The sequence below is a fragment of the Perca fluviatilis genome, chromosome 12 (assembly GCF_010015445.1).
Source record: "Perca fluviatilis chromosome 12, GENO_Pfluv_1.0, whole genome shotgun sequence".
NCBI lineage: Eukaryota > Metazoa > Chordata > Actinopteri > Perciformes > Percidae > Perca > Perca fluviatilis.
This window is the reverse complement of record NC_053123.1, coordinates 35,115,979-35,135,978: the sequence shown is the minus strand read 5'-3', so window position 1 is coordinate 35,135,978 and position 20,000 is coordinate 35,115,979. Positions and strand designations below refer to the sequence as shown.

General features: G+C 42.7%; 3 protein-coding genes across 3 annotated transcripts in view; 1 reads left to right on the top strand and 2 right to left on the bottom strand.

Annotated features, from left to right (window-relative positions):
- lacc1 (laccase (multicopper oxidoreductase) domain containing 1) overlaps window positions 1-832 on the top strand; it is a 5,360-nt gene extending 4,528 nt beyond the window's left edge. The window contains 1 exon segment of the mRNA XM_039818874.1: window positions 223-832. Coding sequence (XP_039674808.1) covers window positions 223-310 — 88 coding nt within the window. The 3' untranslated portion in view covers window positions 311-832.
- A 4,143-nt stretch (window positions 833-4,975) lies between these two features.
- The window catches only part of LOC120569475, an 18,703-nt gene continuing 3,678 nt past the window's right edge, over window positions 4,976-20,000 (bottom strand). Inside the window, exons 4-10 of the mRNA XM_039817334.1 lie at window positions 19,026-19,152; window positions 14,571-14,761; window positions 10,738-11,052; window positions 10,145-10,191; window positions 7,270-7,305; window positions 5,585-7,138; window positions 4,976-5,486 (exon numbers count right to left, since the gene is read on the bottom strand). Coding sequence (XP_039673268.1) covers window positions 4,976-5,486; window positions 5,585-7,138; window positions 7,270-7,305; window positions 10,145-10,191; window positions 10,738-11,052; window positions 14,571-14,761; window positions 19,026-19,152 — 2,781 coding nt within the window. The remainder of the gene's footprint in view (window positions 5,487-5,584; window positions 7,139-7,269; window positions 7,306-10,144; window positions 10,192-10,737; window positions 11,053-14,570; window positions 14,762-19,025; window positions 19,153-20,000) is intronic.
- Window positions 13,549-20,000, bottom strand: part of lmln (leishmanolysin-like (metallopeptidase M8 family)) — a 41,634-nt gene continuing 35,182 nt past the window's right edge. Inside the window, exon 17 of the mRNA XM_039817333.1 lies at window positions 13,549-13,604. The gene's annotated coding sequence lies outside the window, so the exon portion shown is untranslated. The remainder of the gene's footprint in view (window positions 13,605-20,000) is intronic.

Sequence of the window (20,000 nt, the reverse complement as noted above, 5' to 3'; positions counted from 1 at the left end):
GTGGCGTGCTATCTGTACGCATTATGAGCTATCCGCGAGTATGTGTACGCAGAAGAACAGGATGTTGCATTTGGAGCTTGGGTTGGGTTTAGGAAAAGAAGAACGCAACGGTTGAGTTTAGGAAACGTGGCACGCAGGGACGTGGATTTTCGCCCTTTCATACGACTAATACTAATTAAAATGCGAAATACTAATTTGTGCATTTGCATTTGTCTCGTCTAGACTCGATTACTGCAACGCGCTGTTCTCAGCCCTCCCCTGCCTGTACGACCAAAAGTCTCCAGCTCGTATGCGGCAGCCCAAGTTTTGACTAAGACAAACATTTTTTTGCCACATTTCACCAGTTCTGGCTGCTCTACATTGGTTACCTGTGCAAACCAGGGCTGATTTTAAGGTTCTTCTTTTGACTTATAAAACCTGAAAAGGACTTGCGCCTGCCTACTTAAGTGAGCTGGTCACCGGGGCCTTTGCCTTTCGTGCACCCTCCCTCTGGAATGGTCTTCCATCCAACGTTAGGGAGGCAGGCTCAGTGGATATTTTAAAATCATTTCTTTATTCAAAGTATTATGAACATGTTTAAAATGCATAACTTTTGAACCTTTGTTTTATTGTTTATTTCATTATGCATTATCATTCGTTGTTTTATTTCATGTCTTAACAGTTTTAACTTGTGGTATTCCAATTACATTCCTATTTGTGTTGTTTATTTTATATTTAATTCCGCCTTTTATATTGGCTAAATTGTAAATTTTCAATTTTTGGTGTGAAGTGTTCTGAGACCATGGTCCATGGTGATAATTCACTATGAATGACAATAAATTGAATTGAATTACTCGCTACTGCGTAAATTGACATGCAAACGCAAGGTAATGTAAATCAGTGGAGGCCAAATGGCGTTGATAAACACGCTAAAAAGCAAGTATGCGTCTTGATAAAACGCCAATAATGGCATACGAATTGGCGTGTCATACATACGGCACTTCATGAGATCAGTCTGTGAGGTTATCATGAAGCGATGACAGAGTTTGTCCACCAGAGAGCGCTGACAACTTAATTATAACTATTAAAGCTGCAAGCAGCGATGAACGGGCCCTCGCACTGCGTATTTCTGTGACAGTTGGACATTGCACGCAAGATTTAGACTTAAGTGCTCTGATTCTGCTCATTTTCAGGTTCATAATTGTATTTAGAGGTTATATCAGAATAGGTTTACATGGTTTAATTATCAAAAAACACCATATTTTTGTTGTACTGCACATTGCTGCAGCTCCTCTTTTCACCCTGTGTTGAGCTCTCTGTTTTAGCTACAGAGTGAGACCTCTCAACTTCTGTTCCATCTTTGTTGGGAGTCTCACATGCTCAGTACCTAGGTAAGGACTACTAGCCAGTCAGAAGCAGAGTATGAGGGCGTGCCCTGACAGTACCTAGGTAAGGACTACTAGCTAGTCAGAAGCAGAGTATGAGGGCGTGCCCTGACTAGTAAGGAAGGGTTAGGTCGACCAATTTTGAAGTTGATTGGGTTAAATCTGTAGGAGGAGTTCGTTAGTAGTAACCTGCAAATGGTCAAATCATCCATAATTTGCACATTTAATATTGATATAGCTGACATCCTGTTGGTTTTAGGGTAAGGCTCCAAGAGGCTTTTTTGTAAGATTGGACATGATACATATGCATACTAAATCTTATACGTCTAGGTGAAACACACTGCAGGGGCTACTTCTTTGAAATATTGTAGGGGGCGCTATTGAGCCAATTTATCATAATCAAGCATGAGACCCATGTGGATCACTTCAGGCCTTTCATACAACGTCTTGTATGAAAATCTAGTTAATTAACCATCTGTAAAACTGAGTTTCTTTACAATTAATCCTGCTAAGCACCACTTTAAATCTTGTTTACCATAATAATAATAAGTTTCTTGGAAATGAGTTATTAAGCATGAATAAACATAAAAAATGACTTATCAACTAAAGAAATCTTAATCGAATAAGAGGTGGCAGCCCTAGTATTTTCGAGTTACAACAACTTTCTGTTTTGTGATGTAACATCGAAGTTCGCCGTGCTGCAAAATTACAATGTTCAAATTGAAGCATCATCAAGGTCTTGAGTAGCCTAGAAATCTAGACTCACCATAGTGGCAGCGAATTTAATTTGCAGCCAGGGTCAGTCTAGGCACTCTCCTTTGGCTTGCAAGCTGGAAAAACCAAATTTTGGTCAGGCCAATCACATTGTGTATAGAGTCGGTGGGCGGGGCTTATGGTTGCTGCTGCTGCTGGTGAACAGCGGTCTTCTGGAAGACTTGGAGTTCAGCTTTTCTTTGAGAAAAGAACAAAGAACGGCACTGAAGTCATTCTTAAAAAACTAAGATGTGTTCGGAGTTTAAACTAGCATTGCTCTGATTGGTTGTAGCGCTATCCTATTGCGTGTAGAGGGAATTTGAAAGACAACCGTTTATCCCGCCCTTCGGATTGAGCTTCAGATTCAATGGTGAGTTCCCAGACCCAACATCTGGATGTGGGTCTGGCTTGTCAGGCTAGGTCTTGAGGCTTTCCTGAACACTTTTGATGTGCATCTGGTAAACCCATTTAGGTAGAGGACATCAAAGTGTAATAACTGTAACTTCCTGTGGCCAGTAGGGGGCGCTTTGCTTAGAAATGTAGACACACCCTAGCGGCAGCAAATGTATTTTGCAGCCAGGGTTGTCTAGCAACTCTCCGTTGGCTTGCACGCTGGAAAAAACTAACTCTAGTCGGACCAATCACATCGTGTATAGAGTCGTTGGGCGGGGCTTAACATAATGACGGTTCCGCGTGAATTCCCTGCTACTGGAAAACGAAGAAGATGGCTGCTGCTGCTGAGTTCAGCTTTTCTTTGAGCAAAGAACGGCACTGAAGTCATTCTTAAAAAAGGAAGATGTCACCTTCATTGCTCTGATTGGTTGTAGCGCTATCCTATTGCGTGCAGAGGGAATTTGAAAGGAAAACCGTTTATCCCACCCCTGCCAATGGTGAGTCCTGCTATGCGCACGTTGTATGATTAAAAAATGAAAAGCTTCGCAATTTAGCTTTGTGAAGGTCTTTAGATTGTACTGACCAATTTTGAAGTCAATCGGGTTAAATATGTAGGAGGAGTTTATGGTCAAAATCATCCAAAAGATGAATTTTCAATTTCAAAATGCTGACTTTCTGTTGGGTTTAGGAGGTGGCTCTAGGGGGCTTTTTTGTAAGTCCAGTCATGATATATATGCCTACCCAATTTCATGCCTTTCCATGAAAGTTAAAGGAGGGGCCTTTAACTTTGAAAACTGTTAGTGCCAATTTGTCACTGCCAAGACGAGACCTCTATCACAGGGGTGTCAAACTCAATTTCGCTAAGGGCCACACTGGAAAACAAGAATCACAACAAGGGCCAGACATGTAGAGTGTATTAACTTGCTTTTATTTAATCAAAAAGTAAAATATCTTTGACTCAATTATCGGGTGTCTCATATAGTCTTCTCACTTACAGTTTGGTCCACATAAAGCTCTGAAAAAGTGAGCAAAAAAGTTCCAAAGCCATCCTAGAATTTAGCAAATTGAGCAAAACACTGATTACATTTTCTAAGCTACCACACAGCTGACTCACAACAAGCTCTTTCACAGCCTGAATATGCAAATTCTCTGCTTCTGGGGAACTTCTGAGACCACGTCCACACGTACCAAAAACTATCTTTTTTTTTTACCCGTCTTCCCTGGATTCGTTTCAAGAATAGTTGTGTCCAAACGAATCCACTTGTAAATGACACAACACGCTACTTCATATTCCAGGCCTATAGGCGCTGTTTCTGTGACAGAAATTCACAAAAAACAGAGAAGAAGAGCATAGTCACTTCCGCTAGACTAACGCTCTCTTAATACATCCGTGGACTATAATAACTTTCACCACTGCTCATTTTATAAAGGCCGCCGCAAGAAAACGTGTCTTTGTTTACATTGTATAATGTGCAGTTGGATTGCTTTTTATTTGGCAATTCTGTCTGCCATCGGACATGATTGCAGCGCGCTAGCTAGCTTACATCGGCAGTCAAACAAACATCAATGATCCATGAATGATGTCTTTTTGATAATCTACGGTTTTCTGGCGGTAGCCTTTCTACAATAAGCCGTGGTAACAGTTAGTATAACCCATTCAAGGAGTTGATAAGCAGACAGATTAGCTAGCTAGTTGATAAATTGTCTACTTCCACTTTATAAACAACCATAGCAACGTTAGCTACGTCGCTGCTGTAGCGGTCAGCTACTTTAGCGATGTTTAACGTTGGCTACATAACGTTAGCAATATATCTTAGAATCCAGCGCTCTAGAATCCAGGAGCGGCAGGTCAGAGGGAAGTGTCAGGGAGCAGAGACAAAGTAGATGAAGTGAGCTGGTGTAACCATGGAGATGGGATATGCTCGCTTAGCTTCCCCGCAGTTGTGTGTGTGACCGGCGTGCAATAGCACTAGCGCGGGTAAGAGGTCGAGGGGTGTGGCGATGACATCATCGATACGGGGTCATATTCGTCGTCCATACGAAGCCAAACGAGAGCCGTTTTCGAATTTTTTCACCCTGAGACCAGGTTTCTAAAAAGTGCGTTTTCAGGATTCGTCCGGACGGTCGGCCCAAACGATGCAAAACGTGCGTTTGCACAAAAAAACGTTTCCGTGTGGATGGCAAATTTGCCAAATTCTGCTTTGAGTGTTGCATAATTGCAAGTTGAAAAACAGTTTCCCATGTTTTTGGTTTGGCACACAACTAGGCGGTCTAAACCTAAATTGATATGTGGGCCGGATTTGGCCCCGTAGGCCTTGAGTTTGACACATGTGCCCTATCAGATCGCTATATATTTTTAAGTTTGACAGGCTTAAAAATAAAAAACAACTTTTTGAGAAAGAAGAAAAAACATTTAAACTTCAATAGGGGCCTTCGCCCCGATGATGGTGGTGCTCGTGCCCCAATTATTTACAGTGTGTTGTAACGTGACCCATAGTTAGACCATCTTTACGATAATAAAGCTGCCTCTTCTGATGAATCTGAGGGTCCCTGTGAATCGGAAGGCCCCTGTGAATCTGAGGGACCCTGTGAGGGACCCTGTGAATCTGAGGGACCATGTGAATCTGAGGAACGCTGTGAATCTGAGGAACCCTCTGACTCTGAGGGACCTTGTGAATCTGAGGGACCTTGTGAATCTGACGGACCCTGTGAATCTGAGGAACCCTCTGACTCTGAGGGACCTTGTGAATCTGAGGGACCCTCTGACTCTGAGGGACCCTGTGAATCTGAGGGACCTTGTGAATCTGAGGAACCCTGTGAATCTGAGGGACCCTTTGACTCTGAGGGACCTTGTGAATCTGAGGAACCCTGTGAATCTGAGGGACCCTGTGAATCTGAGGGACCCTGTGAATCTGAGGGACCCTGTGAATCTGAGGAACCCTGTGAATCTGAAGGCCCCTGTGAATCTGAGGGACCCTGTGAATCTGAGGGACCCTGTGGACCCTGTGAATCTGAGGGACCCTGTGAATCTGAAGGCCTCTGTGAATCTGAGGGACCCTGTGACTCTAAGGCACCCTGTGAATCTGAAGGCCCCTGTGAATCTGAAGGCCCCCGTGCGACCTGAAGAGCCCGCTGAATCTGAGGGACCCTGTGAATCTGAAGAACCCTTGTGACTCTGAGGGACCCTGTGAATCTGAGGGACCCTGTGGACCCTGTGACTCTGAGGGACCCTGTGAATCTGAGGGACACTGTAGATCTGACGGCCCCTGTGAATCTGAGGGACCCTGTGAATCTGAGGGACCCTGTGAATCTGAAGGCCCCTGTGAATCTGAAGAACCCTGTGAATCTGAGGGACCCTGTGAATCTGAAGAACCCTGTGACTCTGAGGGACCCTGTGAATCTGAGGGACCCTGTGGACCCTGTGAATCTGAGGAACCCTGTGAATCTGAGGGACCTTTTGAATCTGAGGGACCCTGTGAATCTGAGGGACCCTGTGAATCTGAAGGCCCCTGTGAATCTGAAGAACCCTGTGAATCTGAGGGACCCTGTGGACCCTGTGAATCTGAAGAACCCTGTGAATCTGAGGGACCCTGTGACTCTGAGGGACCCTGTGACTCTGAGGGACCCTGTGAATCTGAAGGCCCCTGTGAATCTGAAGAACCCTGTGACTCTGAGGGACCCTGTGAATCTGAGGCACCCTGTGGACCTTGTGAATCTGAGGGTCCCTGTGAATCTGAGGGACCCTGTGGACCCTGTGAATCTGAGGGTCCCTGTGAATCTGAGGGACCCTGTGACTCTGAGGGACCCTGTGAATCTGACGGCCCCTGTGAATCTGAATAACCCTGTGACTCTGAGGGACCCTGTGAATCTGAGGCACCTTGTGGACCCTGAGAATCTGAGGGACCCTTTGAATCTGAGAGACCCTGTGAGGGACCCTGTGAATCTGAGGGACCTTGTGGACCCTGTGAATCTGACGGCCCCTGTGAATCTGAGGGACCCTGTGAATCTGAGGGACCCTGTGACTCTGAAGAACCCTGTGACTCTGAGGGACCCCGTGAATCTGACGGCCCCCGTGAATCTGACGGACCCTGTGACTCTGAAGAACCCTGTGACTCTGAGGGACCCCGTGAATCTGACGGCCCCCGTGAATCTGACGGCCCCCGTGAATCTGCGTCAATCTGACGGCCTCTGTGATTTTGTAGGACTCTGTGAATCTGACGGCTCCTGTGAATGTGAGGGTCCCTATCTGATGGACCTGGGTAACCTGATGGACCTGGGTAACCTGATGGACCTGGGTAACCTGATGGACCTGGTAGACCGGATGGACCTGGTACACCTGATGGACCTGGGTAACGTGATGGACCTGGTACATCCGATGGACCTTGTACACCGGATGGACCTGGGTAACCTGATGGACCTTGTACACCGGATGGACCTGGGTAACCTGATGGACCTGGTACACCTGATGGACCTGGGTAACCTGATGGACCTGGTACACCTGATGGACCTGGTACACCTGATGGACCTGGGTAACCTGATGGACCTGGTACATCCGATGGACCTGGTACACCTGATGGACCTGGTACACCTGATGGACCTTGATTCTCTGTTGGCAATAAGCGAGCCACCTGTTTGAAGAAAACACAATTTCAAGTGGAAATGTGTTTACGGGAATACAGAATAATAAAACAGAACGTACAGAGTCTATATTTGGTGTGCTGGTGTAAACCTCCTGGGTGGATGGAGTAGGTAGATTTACCTCTTGCTTCTGTGCTTCAACATGAATTCTTTGATCCTGCAAAGAGTTTCATACTGTTGAGTTTGGACTATTCATTTCCAGAAAAGAAATGACAACAAATGAAATTGTCACATAAGGTGTCATTGAACTCAGCAGAGAGTTCCTTCTTCATTGGTGATGGTTTGGCCCGCCCCCAATGCTTAAGCCACGCCCCTTTCATAAAATTTCAACCGTTTAAGGAATATCCTTGTGTGAGGTATCCTTGAACTCGGGAGGGAGTTCCCTTTTCATAGTTGACAATTTGCGGTTCTGAGTGCCGCGCAAATGCACGCGGTTTTAAAGTGATGGTTGGGTAATTTCACCCTAGGGTCCTTTGCACCATGATCTCGAGCCAAACACCCCCAGAAGCTTTTTTCACCTGGGTGAACATTGGGAGCGTTAGCGTAGCGAAGCGTTATCAGCTGAATAGCTTAGCGCAGAGGCTAATGGATCCGAAGTGTCTCTTAACATTACCCCACTAATAATGCCCGATATGATACCAAACGTCTACAGTAGTACAAATAGGTTATGCATCCATAAAATGATGGATTGTAAAAATTGTAAGTACACCAGAAGTTTATGTAAATAACCCTTGCCTGCTGGCTTCTGCTCTCTGCTGCTGCTGCTGCTGCTGCTGCTGCTGTTACTACCGGGCGTAAGAGTGCTTAGGGACATCTACAAATTACAACAACGAAAAGAGATGCAACAAAAAATTATTTATAATTTAATGATTAAATAAGGTAATGTCTCCAAACTTACCTCAATTATTACTTGTCTCCTGCTAGTTATACTACAGCACTTACTTTAAAAAATAAGTTAAATTAAAAAATTTTTTTGTTGCATCTCTTTTCGGTGTTGTAATTTGTAGATGTCCCTAAGCACTCGCCTTCACAGCAGCAACAACAACAGCAGAGAGCAGAAGCCAGCAGGCAAGCGTTATTTACATAACCTTCTGGTGTACTTACAAACTTTACAATCCATCGTTTTATGAGTGCATAACCTATATATACTAGTGTAGACCTTTTGGTATCATTTCGGGCATTATTAGTGGGTAATGTTAAGAGACACTTCGGATCCATTAGCCTTCCGCTTAAGCTATTCAGCGGCTAACGCTACTTCTACGGTAACTCCCCAATGTTAGACCCAGGTGAAAAAGCTTGGGGGTGTTTGGCTCGAGGTCATGGTGCAAAGGACCCTAGGGTGAAATTATCCGAACCATCACTTTAAGGATTATTATTATTCTGAGCGTTGCTTGCATTTTTGAGGTGGTTAGCATGCTGGAAAACTCACCAAAATTTGCACACGTCATAACTATTTGAAACTACAAAGTTATGTAGTGATTAGGCTCGGTTGTTGCCAGGGGGGCTCCATAGCGCCCCCTAACGTACGCCTTAAATTGGACAAAAGTAATAAGTTAATATACCAAATTTGTAGGGAACATAGGTCTCCTCTTGAACTCCATGGTACTATTTTTAGAAAAAAACAATTGCATAATTCTAAAATTTCCGAAAAATTGATTTTCGTGCGAAAAAATCTTCATTTTACCAACACATGTTTGAGCACTTTATAATGCACGAAAACTCTCAAGCTTTGGCAGCCATGTGCAGAATATTAAACTCTTTCATCTGAATACATATTTAGGCTTGGGAGTGGTATGGTTGCTCTACAGCGCCCCCTAATTGGTTTTAGCACTTAGGCACATTTTTGACGGCCTCAATATATACGAAAACTCACAAAAATTGGCGCCCACATAAACACCTGGGAGCTTTGCGAGATCGTACAGCAATTTTACCCAAACCTGTAAGCGGGCTCTATAGCGCCCCCTAAGGCGTGAAAGTGCTTAGCTTGGACATAGTTGCTCCGATCTTCACCAAATTTAATATGCATATTGCTCTAATCATTGCGGACATATTTCCCATTTACCTTCATTAGCTCCCCCCAACCGGAAGGCGGCCATTATTAATTATTCATTTTTCATGTGTTTTACATTCTTTCGAACCATTAGATGGCTATTTGTTGGATAGTTTTAATTTTATTTCAATAATCTGCAAAATATCGATATATGGGAAACGTGCTTAGTCTAACTGCTCCTGGGGCGTGAGTCAGATCGGCACGAAAACTTGCAAGTAGACTCGGAGGACACTCATGACAAAAAGTTATCAAGAGAATTTTGAATTAAAACAACGCGCAAGTTATGGAGGACCAACTTCCTGCAGGTGGGTGTCAAAACAGGAACGGTTGTATCTTGGCAAAAGTTATTCCGATTTACATGAAACTTAGAATGTTTGGTCTACATGTGATGTTGTGTCTTGCAGCTTTAATTAAAATTTTATTTTTGTTATTTGTACCATGTTTTTTTGTTAAAGCGAGAGCTCATACTCTGCTTCTGACTGGCTAATATTCCTTACCGAGGTACTGTCAGGGCACGCCCTCATACTCTGCTTCTGACTGGCTAGTAGTCCTTACCTAGTTACTGTCAGGGCACGCCCTCATACTCTGCTCCTGACTGGCTAGTAGTCCTTACCTAGCTACTGAGCATGTGCGACTCCCAACAAAGATGTTACAGAAGTGAGATGTCTCACTCTGTAGCTAAAACAGAGAGCTCAACACACAGGGTGAAAAGAGGAGCTGCAGAAATGTGCAGTACAACAAAAAATATGGTGTTTTTATGAAAATTAAACCATGTAAACCTATTCTGGTACAACCTCTAAATAATGAGCATAATAAAAGGTTCAAACAGATGACTGCTAATGTGTTCCTTCCTCTTGGAAAGTGTTTCATACAATAATTTAAACGTATAAAGCCGCTACAATCTAGATGAAAATGACTTAATGCTTAACACATGAGGATTCTTTACCTGGTGTCTTGTTGGTGAAAGACGCAATAGGAGAGGGACCCATTCTTCTGCAACATATAAACATTTCTACACATTTAGTATTTTGTCCATGGTCTTTTGACAGACAGACAGACAGACAGACAGAGAGACAGACAGAGAGACAGACAGAGAAAGAGACAGGCAGGCAGCCAGAGAGAGAGAGAGAGAGAGACAGACAGACAGGCAGACCGAGAGAGACAGGCAGAGACAGAGAGAGAGACGCAGACAGGCAGGCAGACAGGCAGACAAACCGAGAGAGACATGCAGAGAGAGAGAGAGAGAGAGAGAGAGAGACAGGCAGGCAGACAGGAAGGCAGGCAGGCAGACAGACAGGCAGGCGCGAATGTATTTACCATCGTCTCCTGTGAGTGGCTGTTCTTGCTCCTGCAAAGAGTTTCATACAATGAGGGAAAGTTTAACAAAGAAAAAGAAATAAATAACTGAAATGCGGGATAAGTTTTATAAGCTCTAATTTCACACTTTTCAGTTTTAAACTGTAGGAAAGTGATGAAGATATTGATGGTCAGTCAGTTGAGCAGATATTGCGTTGAGAGAGCTGACATTCAGAAACAAACCTGTGTTCTAGTGGCTCTTCCCGTTTCCCAATGTTTTTTTAGTTCTTCTTTCAACTTTGGTTTTGCGTCTTCTCTCATAATCTCTTTTAGGATGTTTTCCTCTTCATCCAATGTCACTTTCTCATACAAAATGTTTGTGTAGCAACAATCTGAATCCGTACAGCGACAATGTGTATGCGTACAGCAACAAGCTGTATCCGTACAGCAACAAGCTGAGTCCGTACAGCATGAGCGGCCATAGCTTTTCTTCCGCCCGATGGATGAGCTAACGCCAGCTACGACCACGATACCGAAGAGCAGAGACATTCCGATGAGCTGAAAAAGATGCAACAAAGATCGTTATATTATTCATCACAGAAGCTGCTAAAAAACAGTATTTGCAATAAAATTGTATTAAAGCGCCCATATTATGCTCATTTTCAGGTTCATAACTGACTTGAGCTTCTAAAGATACAGGAAGTCGTTCATTTTCAACGGAAGCTTCTCTCAGCTGCGAGGAGTGTCAAATCTGTCGGCATCGCGTTTTGGGCGTTTTGAGCGTCCAGAGCGTCCAGAGCGTCCAGAGCGTCAATCAGAAAGTTGAAAGTATGTCAACTTTATGGTAATGAGCTATGACGCTGTTCAGCGGCAAGCAGCGGCAAAACGCCAGCAACCAATCGGAATATAGACGTCCTTCGCGCTGGCTGATTCCGGAGAAACATTCGATGTAAACTTTGGTTCCTACAAAAACATTAGCTCCGTGAAAATGTTAATGAAATAATCGCCGTTGCTGGGTCCCCCTATCAGTTATGATATGACGTTGTTTGCGTATAGGCAGGTAACGTTAACTGGTCGTTAACGTTACCTGCCGGTCACATGGTCTCTAACCGGTCCGCTCACGGTGAAGTCCTGCACGGGTCAACAGCTGGCGGCTGCTCGCTCTGCCTGCATTCTGCTGCGGTTCAGCGGCTAACGAGCGAGCTAACTGCTAACAGACACCAACAAACAATACAAATTCTGTCCTTATATATGTAATTTATAAAAGGTTTCTAGTGTCAGTGTGTTGGCCGTTCAGCGGCTGCTTGTGCTTTTTCTTCAATCGTGTGTTAAACATGATCGAAGAATGCTGCCACGTCAGAGCGGCCAAAGCGTCAAACAGCTTCCCCGTACTTTCTGACAAGCGTCCTCAACAGGGCGGCCAGAGCTTTTTTGCAGCTCAAGTCGGCGGCGGTGTGTACTTACAGTCAGGTTGTACCAGAATAGGTTTACATGGTTTAATTATCAAAAAACACCATATTTTTTGTCGTACTGCACATTGCTGCAGCTCCTCTTTTCACCCTGTGTTCAAGTCTCTGTTTTAGCTACAGAGTGAGACCTCTTTTCTTCTTCTCCTTCTGTACTATCTTTGATTGCACTCGCACATGCTCAGTAGCTCAGATCGTAGATCATGTCAGCTAGCTCCATAGACAGTAAAAGAAAGGCTGTTTCTCCAACTTCAGTCAGTTCCAAGGCAGGATCAGCTGGGAGACTTCTTCTAAACCAGGGAGCACATGGAAGTAGTTCTTTTGGAGATTATGGTGAACTAGTGTGTGTTGGAGCAGTGCTTTGCTATTGAGAACGAGGTAGCATGCTAGCGCTAGCATGCTAACGCTAGCATGCTAACGGTTGCAGTTAGCCAGCTTTTTTCGGCTAGTGACGTAGAAAGCCGTGCCGATTTTGACCAGCTCACCAGGAGACTGAAGGCAGGACACATTCAGAAACTGTATCTCACTCAGAACACCATGGACGGATTTTATCAAAGTTTGTATGAAGCACCAGAGACACAAAATAACACCCAAAATCACCAGAACAAGTGATTTCTTCATAATATGGGCACTTTATTAGGCTCGTTCGAGATGAGCCAGGTCTGATCTGGTGATCACCGGCGATCACCGCCCAATGCATGCTGGGTAGATTTGTGTCCGACTTGATCCCGACTCGCTCTGACGTCATAATGCACATGTGGGCTGCAATAACCTCACGAGATCAAGGCGGCCGCAGGTTTGAGAGCCAGGCAGCGCAGTTGCTCTTCACCGACTGCAAGACCCAAGGTGGACCCAGGGGGCATGCTGGGAAACGCCTGGCGGCCTCTCAGCTGATCTAATAGCTGATTGGTTCAGAATCCACTAAATATGATGACGTTTTATATACAGTACAGGCCAAAAGTTTGGACACACTTTCTCATTCAATGTGTTTCTTTATTTTCATGACTATTTCCATTGTAGATTCTCACTGAAGGCATCAGAACTATGAATGAACACATATGGAATTATGTACTTAACAAAAAAGTGTGAAATAACTGAAAACATGTATTATATTTTAGATTCTTCAAAGTAGCCACCCTTTGCTTTTTTGATAACTCTGCAAACCCTTGGTGTTCTCTCAATGAGCTTCATGAGGTAGTCACCTGAAATGGTTTTACCTTCACAGGTGTGCTTTGTCAGGGTTAATTAGTTGGAAGTTTTTCCCTTGTTAATAAAAAGCAAAGGGTGGCTACTTTGAGGAATCTAAAATATAAGACATGTTTTCAGTTATTTCACACTTTTTTGTTAAGTACATAATTCCATATGTGTTCATTCATAGTTTTGATGCCTTCAGTGAGAATCTACAATGTTAATAGTCATGAAAATAAAAAGGAAACACATTGAATGAGAAAGTGTGTCCAAACCTTTGGCCTGTACTGTATATAGAGGCTGGAATTGGCTGGAAACCCCCTGCTGCTTCAGCCTGCTCTCGTTCGCTTTACAGGCGAGGCGCAGTTCATCTCGAACGGGCCTAGTGTGTGTGTGTGTGTGTGTGTGTGTGTGTGTGTGTGTGTGTGTGTGTGTGTGTGTGTGTGTGTGTGTGTGCATAATTAAATTATTAGCATGCTAATCAAATTTTATAGCAGTTTTAGGAAGGGGACATTTTTGTACTGTAACAAGTAACAGTAACAAGTAGGAGGTATTTTTTTATTTTTATTAATCTGAAACAACACAAAAAAAGACAATGCATCAAAATCCATGCTGTTGCTAATCATTGATATCTCTGTGAAAAAAAAAGAAAATTCCCCCTCTAGCATTTAGTAAAACAGAAAATAATTAATTTTTCATAAATAACGTTAATAAAATGGCATTCAAAGGGTTAAAATTCTGAAAATGAATGAATTTATTTTTATTTTGTTATCAGGACTGATTTAGGTTAAAATATTTGACTCAGTGAAAGGGTAAATCAGGCTGACATCTTTGTCCTCTTATGACACCAAAGGCACTCTTTAAGTGACATGCAACAGCTTATAGTCGCGCCATCTTGCGAAAAAAACCCATCACACACCCAAAAGATAATAAAATCATGATCTCAAGAAACGAAATATCTTTTACAACCGCAGCTGTTCTCAGCCTCCGTGTGCAGATCTCTGTGGGAAAAAAAGAAAATTCCCCTCTAGCATTTAGTAAAACAGAAAATAATTAATTTTTCATAAATAACGTTAATAAAATGGCATTCAAAGGGTTAAAATTCTGAAAATGAATGAATTTATTTTTATTTTGTTATCAGGACTGATTTAGGTTAAAATATTTGACTCAGTGAAAGGGTAAATCAGGCTGACATCTTTGTCCTCTTATGACACCAAAGGCACTCTTTAAGTGACATGCAACAGCTTATAGTCGCGCCATCTTGCGAAAAAAACCCATCACACACCCTAAAGATAATAAAATCATGATCTCAAGAAACTAAATATTTTTTACAACCGCAGCTGTTCTCAGCCTCCGTGTGCAGATTAAACACCGACACATAACACAGACTAACGTTTTGTGTAGAAAGCGAGAAAAACTCACCTTTGACGTGTTTTTCACTTTAGAGATGGCTGTCCGTTCCTCAGGTGTGAGGTCTTTTTTGTCTTTGCAGGCCAGCTGTTTCTGTTGATCAGGTTCCTGATCTCTCGCACAGCAAACCCACCAGTCTCCATCGATCAACAGAGAGCTAACCCACAGTAGACCTATGAAAGCTGCCTTGATAACGTGATAAACTACATAACAACAACTTGGCAAACAGGAAGGTTTACATCTGCATCTACATAGACATGCTTTGTCCGTCCAGAGTTGTAAAACAAATATAATACCAAATGGCATAGCCATGTCCATAAAGCAACTAAAATCTCCTTCACAATTGCACTCATAATCCCTGTCGAGCACAACATTGTAAATAAAAATCACAATGATTGCAGCGAATGTGCTGAGTTGTGGAAGAGCGAAATCTGGAAAGATGTTTTTCATCTTTGCTGCAAAGTTTAATTGTGCTGCGAGCTGCTGCTTGGTACCTCTGGGGTATATACCAACACAAAACCAATCATTTCCTGTTTCACACAGACCTTCAGAGTTCAGAGACGGTACCGTCTCTTGAAGGCTGGAGTAGACGGCTAAACCACAAACATACGAGAAGATGTGAGCCGCTTCAAAACGCTTCCAGGAAACAGATAACAAATCTGTTTCTTAGAATATCTAAACCAGGGGGCACCAGGGAGCCCCCAAGGACCACATGAGGAGCCCTCAGGCCTGTTCTAAAAATGAAAACTGAATATTGATCTTATCTGTTTCCCACCTTGTTAAGTCATTGTTGATAATTATTGTGAGAAATCATTAACATGATCAGTGTCTTCACATAGATGAGCATCATTAATCATTAATAATCATATATAACTAAAGGCAAACTGAGCACATTTGTTATTTCAGAGAAACTGGTAGCCCTTCGTATGACTCAATAGCCATGAAGTAGCTCTCAGTTTCAAAAAGGTTGGTGACCCCTGGTCTAAACCATTCGAACGTAGGCCAGGATGAAGTGCTGCTGGTCCTTCGAGCCCCCCTGACCTTCACTGCCACAGGTGTTGGGCCCATGGGATGGAGAGGGGTTGGCCATGTAGCTTCTTCGGGCTGTGCCTGGCCGGGCTTCGTGTTCCTCTCAATCATTTGGGTTCAACACTGGGAGGGGAGAGGGGGGGTTGAGATGTCCGACTACATAGGGAAGTCCCGGGACATGTCTGCATGGATTTTTTGTTTTAAAAAGCGAAAACATTATCGGGGAAAAGAAAACGAAAAAAGTGACAAAAACATTGAAAGAATTGTCCCCAAAAAACTTTAAGAAACCCCCTCTGCATTCTGGGAGAAAATAATATGATTACAGGGGGCTGTAATCATATTATTTTCTCCCAGAATGCATTGCCATTTACAGTAGGATCCTGTGAGGTTTACAGTCATTCAGTCTCGTCTTTGAGTCAAAGAATCAAAAAAACGAAATGTCCCGGAGCCTCCAGGGTAGAGCTGAGCCCGACTTTACGTTAGAGCTGAAGATCTTTTAATTTCTATCATTTTATACGGGCTTGGTCCGGGCTCGGGCTCGTGCCCCGGGGTGCGCGGTAAATGAGCGGTCAGGTGATGCGTTGTGATTAGCGCGAAAATGGATGCTGAGCTGGGGCGGATATACCGGGGTGGCATAGGGTGGCAGATGCCACCCTAAAAGAAAGCCTTGCCAAACCTGCTGCCACCCCAGTTGGCAGCAACGAATTAAAAGTTACGGCCAATTTGACAATTTGAGCGTGAATCTCCAAATGCAACAGTTTTCTTCTCCTCTCACACATCTGCCACTCATCACCTGGGTCCTACCTTAATGCCTGTCCTGTGATAAAGCCCCTTACTTCTATCAGACTTCTATCTCCTGTTAAGTGAGATCACATTGTATGGTCGCCTCAAATGCAGGACACTGATTGGATGAGATGAAGTTTGTCTGTATGAGTTTGTAAATGGCAGCCTGTGTCCTTTTGTAGCGTGTACTGTAAATACTATTTCTAATCAAACTGTGATTAAATTCAGTATATATGCGTCTGACATATGTTGCCACCCCTCAAAAATTCCTGCCCCACCCTCTAGCCACCCCATAAATATGTTTCTAATGTTTCTTCCTGATGCTGAGGAAACGGAGGCTTGAGCCTCTGGCGATTACGTTTTGGTTGCACCGACAAAGAAAGCAAAGTCTGAGGTGCAGAACACTTTTGACCGTGTAAAGAGCTGCGGGTTCGGGCTTTTAAAAAGCTGTCAATCAAAATCTACTAGTCGGGCTCGGGCCGAATTCTGTCGGGCCAAACTTTTAAGGCCCGATTACAGCTCTACTGTAGACCTGCTTTATATGAAAATTGCCCTGGGATAATTAATGATGCCAGATGACTCGGCACCACATTAGTGAAATCTTTGTAGAAAGGAGAGATTTGTGCTGAGAATGACAATTTATAAAATGTGATTTAGTGTCCGAAGCAGAGCCAGTAGTGTTCATAGCTGCTGTCAGTGAGGAAGGCACATCTACTGTCAGCTGCGAACAAGCAGACATGATCAGATTAGTTACAACATAATCGCTTTTTACACCCAAACGTTACTAGTGACCCATTATGCTTTTTAGGATAGTAAATACAGTATACAAAGCCCACGAGTGAAAGGGAATAGATAGTTATGTGAATTATTCAGACTGATCTCATCAAGTGGTGTATGTATGACACGCCAATTCGTATGCCATTTTTGGCGTGTTATCAAGACGCACTTTTTAGCGTGTTTATCAATGTTTGGCCTCCGTTGACTGAAGCCTGAGACACACCGAGCCGATAATCGGCCGTTGGACAGTCTGGTGAGGTCAGTGACGCGAATCTGTTTTTAAACTGACCTTTGTTGATCTGAAATGAAGACAGATTCAGCAACTGCATACACACACACACACACACGGCCTATTTCTCTCTTAAAATGTTTTCAGAAACACGTTTCGGTGAACTATTTTAGTCCAATATGAGATCAGATTCTGAACGAGCCGCCATGACAGTCTGGCTTTGAATTTCCGGAGAAAACAAACCCATGTGACGCGTTCGTCCAATCAGCTGCCGGTTTTCATTTCTTGGGCAACAATACAGAGTAGTGCCGCCTGCTGTTATGGAGACGTATTACACTTATTACAATTTATATAATTCTTTATTTCATTTCAAGTTTTGGATATCTGTGGACACTTATTTGCACAGAAATATAATCTGATATTGTTGAACATCATTGGGTTGTTGATGTTAACTGTTATAATAAATCTACATTAGTACAACACAGTATATTTGCCCTGAATTGGGAATGCTATTTTACAAAAATTCACTGAATTAGAAGGCTGTAGAGAGAACAGGGCCCTATTACAGACTTCTATACTAAGGTTTTAATGGATGGTTCCCTACAGCGCTCTTCACAAGTACAGCTAATGATCACTATACTTTCATTACATTTTGAGTGGTTTCTTCAAATTTTAACAGTTTCTAAACAGTATTCGGACTAAACTTTGACATACACCAGTCTGTGATTATCCATCAACAGACATTACTGTAATATTAGTGAAAATCATTCATCATTTCTGCTTTTTTGACTGAAAATGTGGTATAATTTCATTTAAAAGAGGTTTATTGACCATGAATTCCAAAAATTTTGTGTAACAGTAGTGGTAATAAGTTGGTAAGTGGCGCGTATACAGTACTGGTGGTAGTGGACGAACGCATCAACAGTCAAAGAAAGGGACAAAAATTTTGAAAAAGGACAAATGTTGAAAAAAGGCACAAAAACATTGAAAAAAGGACAAACATTGAAAAAATGGACAAAACCATTGAAAAAATGGACAAATGTTGAAAAAATGGACAAAATCATTGAAAAAGACAGAAATTTTGAAATAATTGACAAAAACATTGAAGAAATTGACAAAACCATTGAAAAAAGGACAGAAATGTTGAAAAATGGACAAAAACATTGAAAAAATGGACAAAAACATTGAAAAATGGACAAAAACATTGAAAAATTGACAAAAGCATTGAAAAAAGGACAAATGTTGAAAAAAGGACAAATGTTGAAAAAATGGACAAAAGCATTGAAAAAAGGACAGACATTTTGAAGAAATTGACAAAAACATTGAAAAAATTGACAAAATCATTTAAAAAAGGACAGAAATGTTGAAAAAAATTACAAAAACATTGGAAAATTGACCAACACAGAAAAAATTGACAAAACCATTGGAAACAGGACAGAAATGTTGAAAAAAGGGACAAAACATTGAAAAAAGTGTCAAAAGTATTAATTTTCTATTTTGACCTGAGAGGACAACAAGTAGAAGGTTGGCTTGAAGACAACACGAGCGTTAATATAGTCATCAGTCGTGAAGTGAAGTGGGCCGGTCTAAGGCCTGAACCTCCAGCGCTGAGTGATATATAGAATCTAAAATACAATGCTGAAACCCACGTAGCTTCTTCGGGTTCCAGTGACCTTCAGCACTGTGAAGTAGGGCCATGAAGGTGAGCAGCGCTGCAGTGACAGGATGCCAACAGGTTACTGACGAGAGACGCAGCTCAAGATGGAAAGAGTCGGCCTGAGAAAGAAAAACCACACGCACTCGTGGTCGTTTCATGCCAGCCTTGGGTCATGAGTACTTTCTATTCTGCAGGCGCCAGCTCCTCCAGCTCTGCAGTGCACGCTGTGTGCACTGGTTTTAGTTTTTCACTGAAGCTACCGGCCTGTTGGTTTGATCGGACTAAACCAACGTCTAATGCAGGGTGGGGGGTCACACTCAACTTCACTGAGGGCCACACCGGAAATGAGAATCACAACAAAGGCCAGACATGGAGAGTTTATTGACATGTTTTTATTTAGAAAAAGTCAAATATCTTTGAATGTATTAATGCATGTTTTATATAGTCTTCTCACTTACAGTTTGGTCGACACAAGAGCCTAAAAAAGTTCCTTAGCCATCATAAAAAAAAACAATGCGACAAAAAACATCTGAAAAAAGCTTGGCAAAAGTGGCTTAAAACATGGACAAAAAGCACCAAAAGTGTCGGCAAAAACTTCCTAAAAAGCGACAAAAACCAAGCGAACAAAATGTATTGTGAACCTAAATTGATATGCGGGCCCAATCAAAATTGGCAAAGGCCCGAATTTGGCCCACGGGCCTTGAGTTTGACACAGGTGGTCTAATCTATGAAAATGATTACGACACGGTACAGAGAAATCCTCGTACGCAAATTTGTAAAAATAATAATCTGTGAAATGTTATTCCACGGTGATTAGTATACACATCCAAAAGCAGCACCAATCTTAATATCTTAATTCAACATCTGAATGATATCTTACGAAAAGTTATTCGTATTTTTTGGCGCGTTATCGTATGAATGTCCCGCAACCTTAGCGATTGGTGCACATGCAGTGCAGAACCTGTTT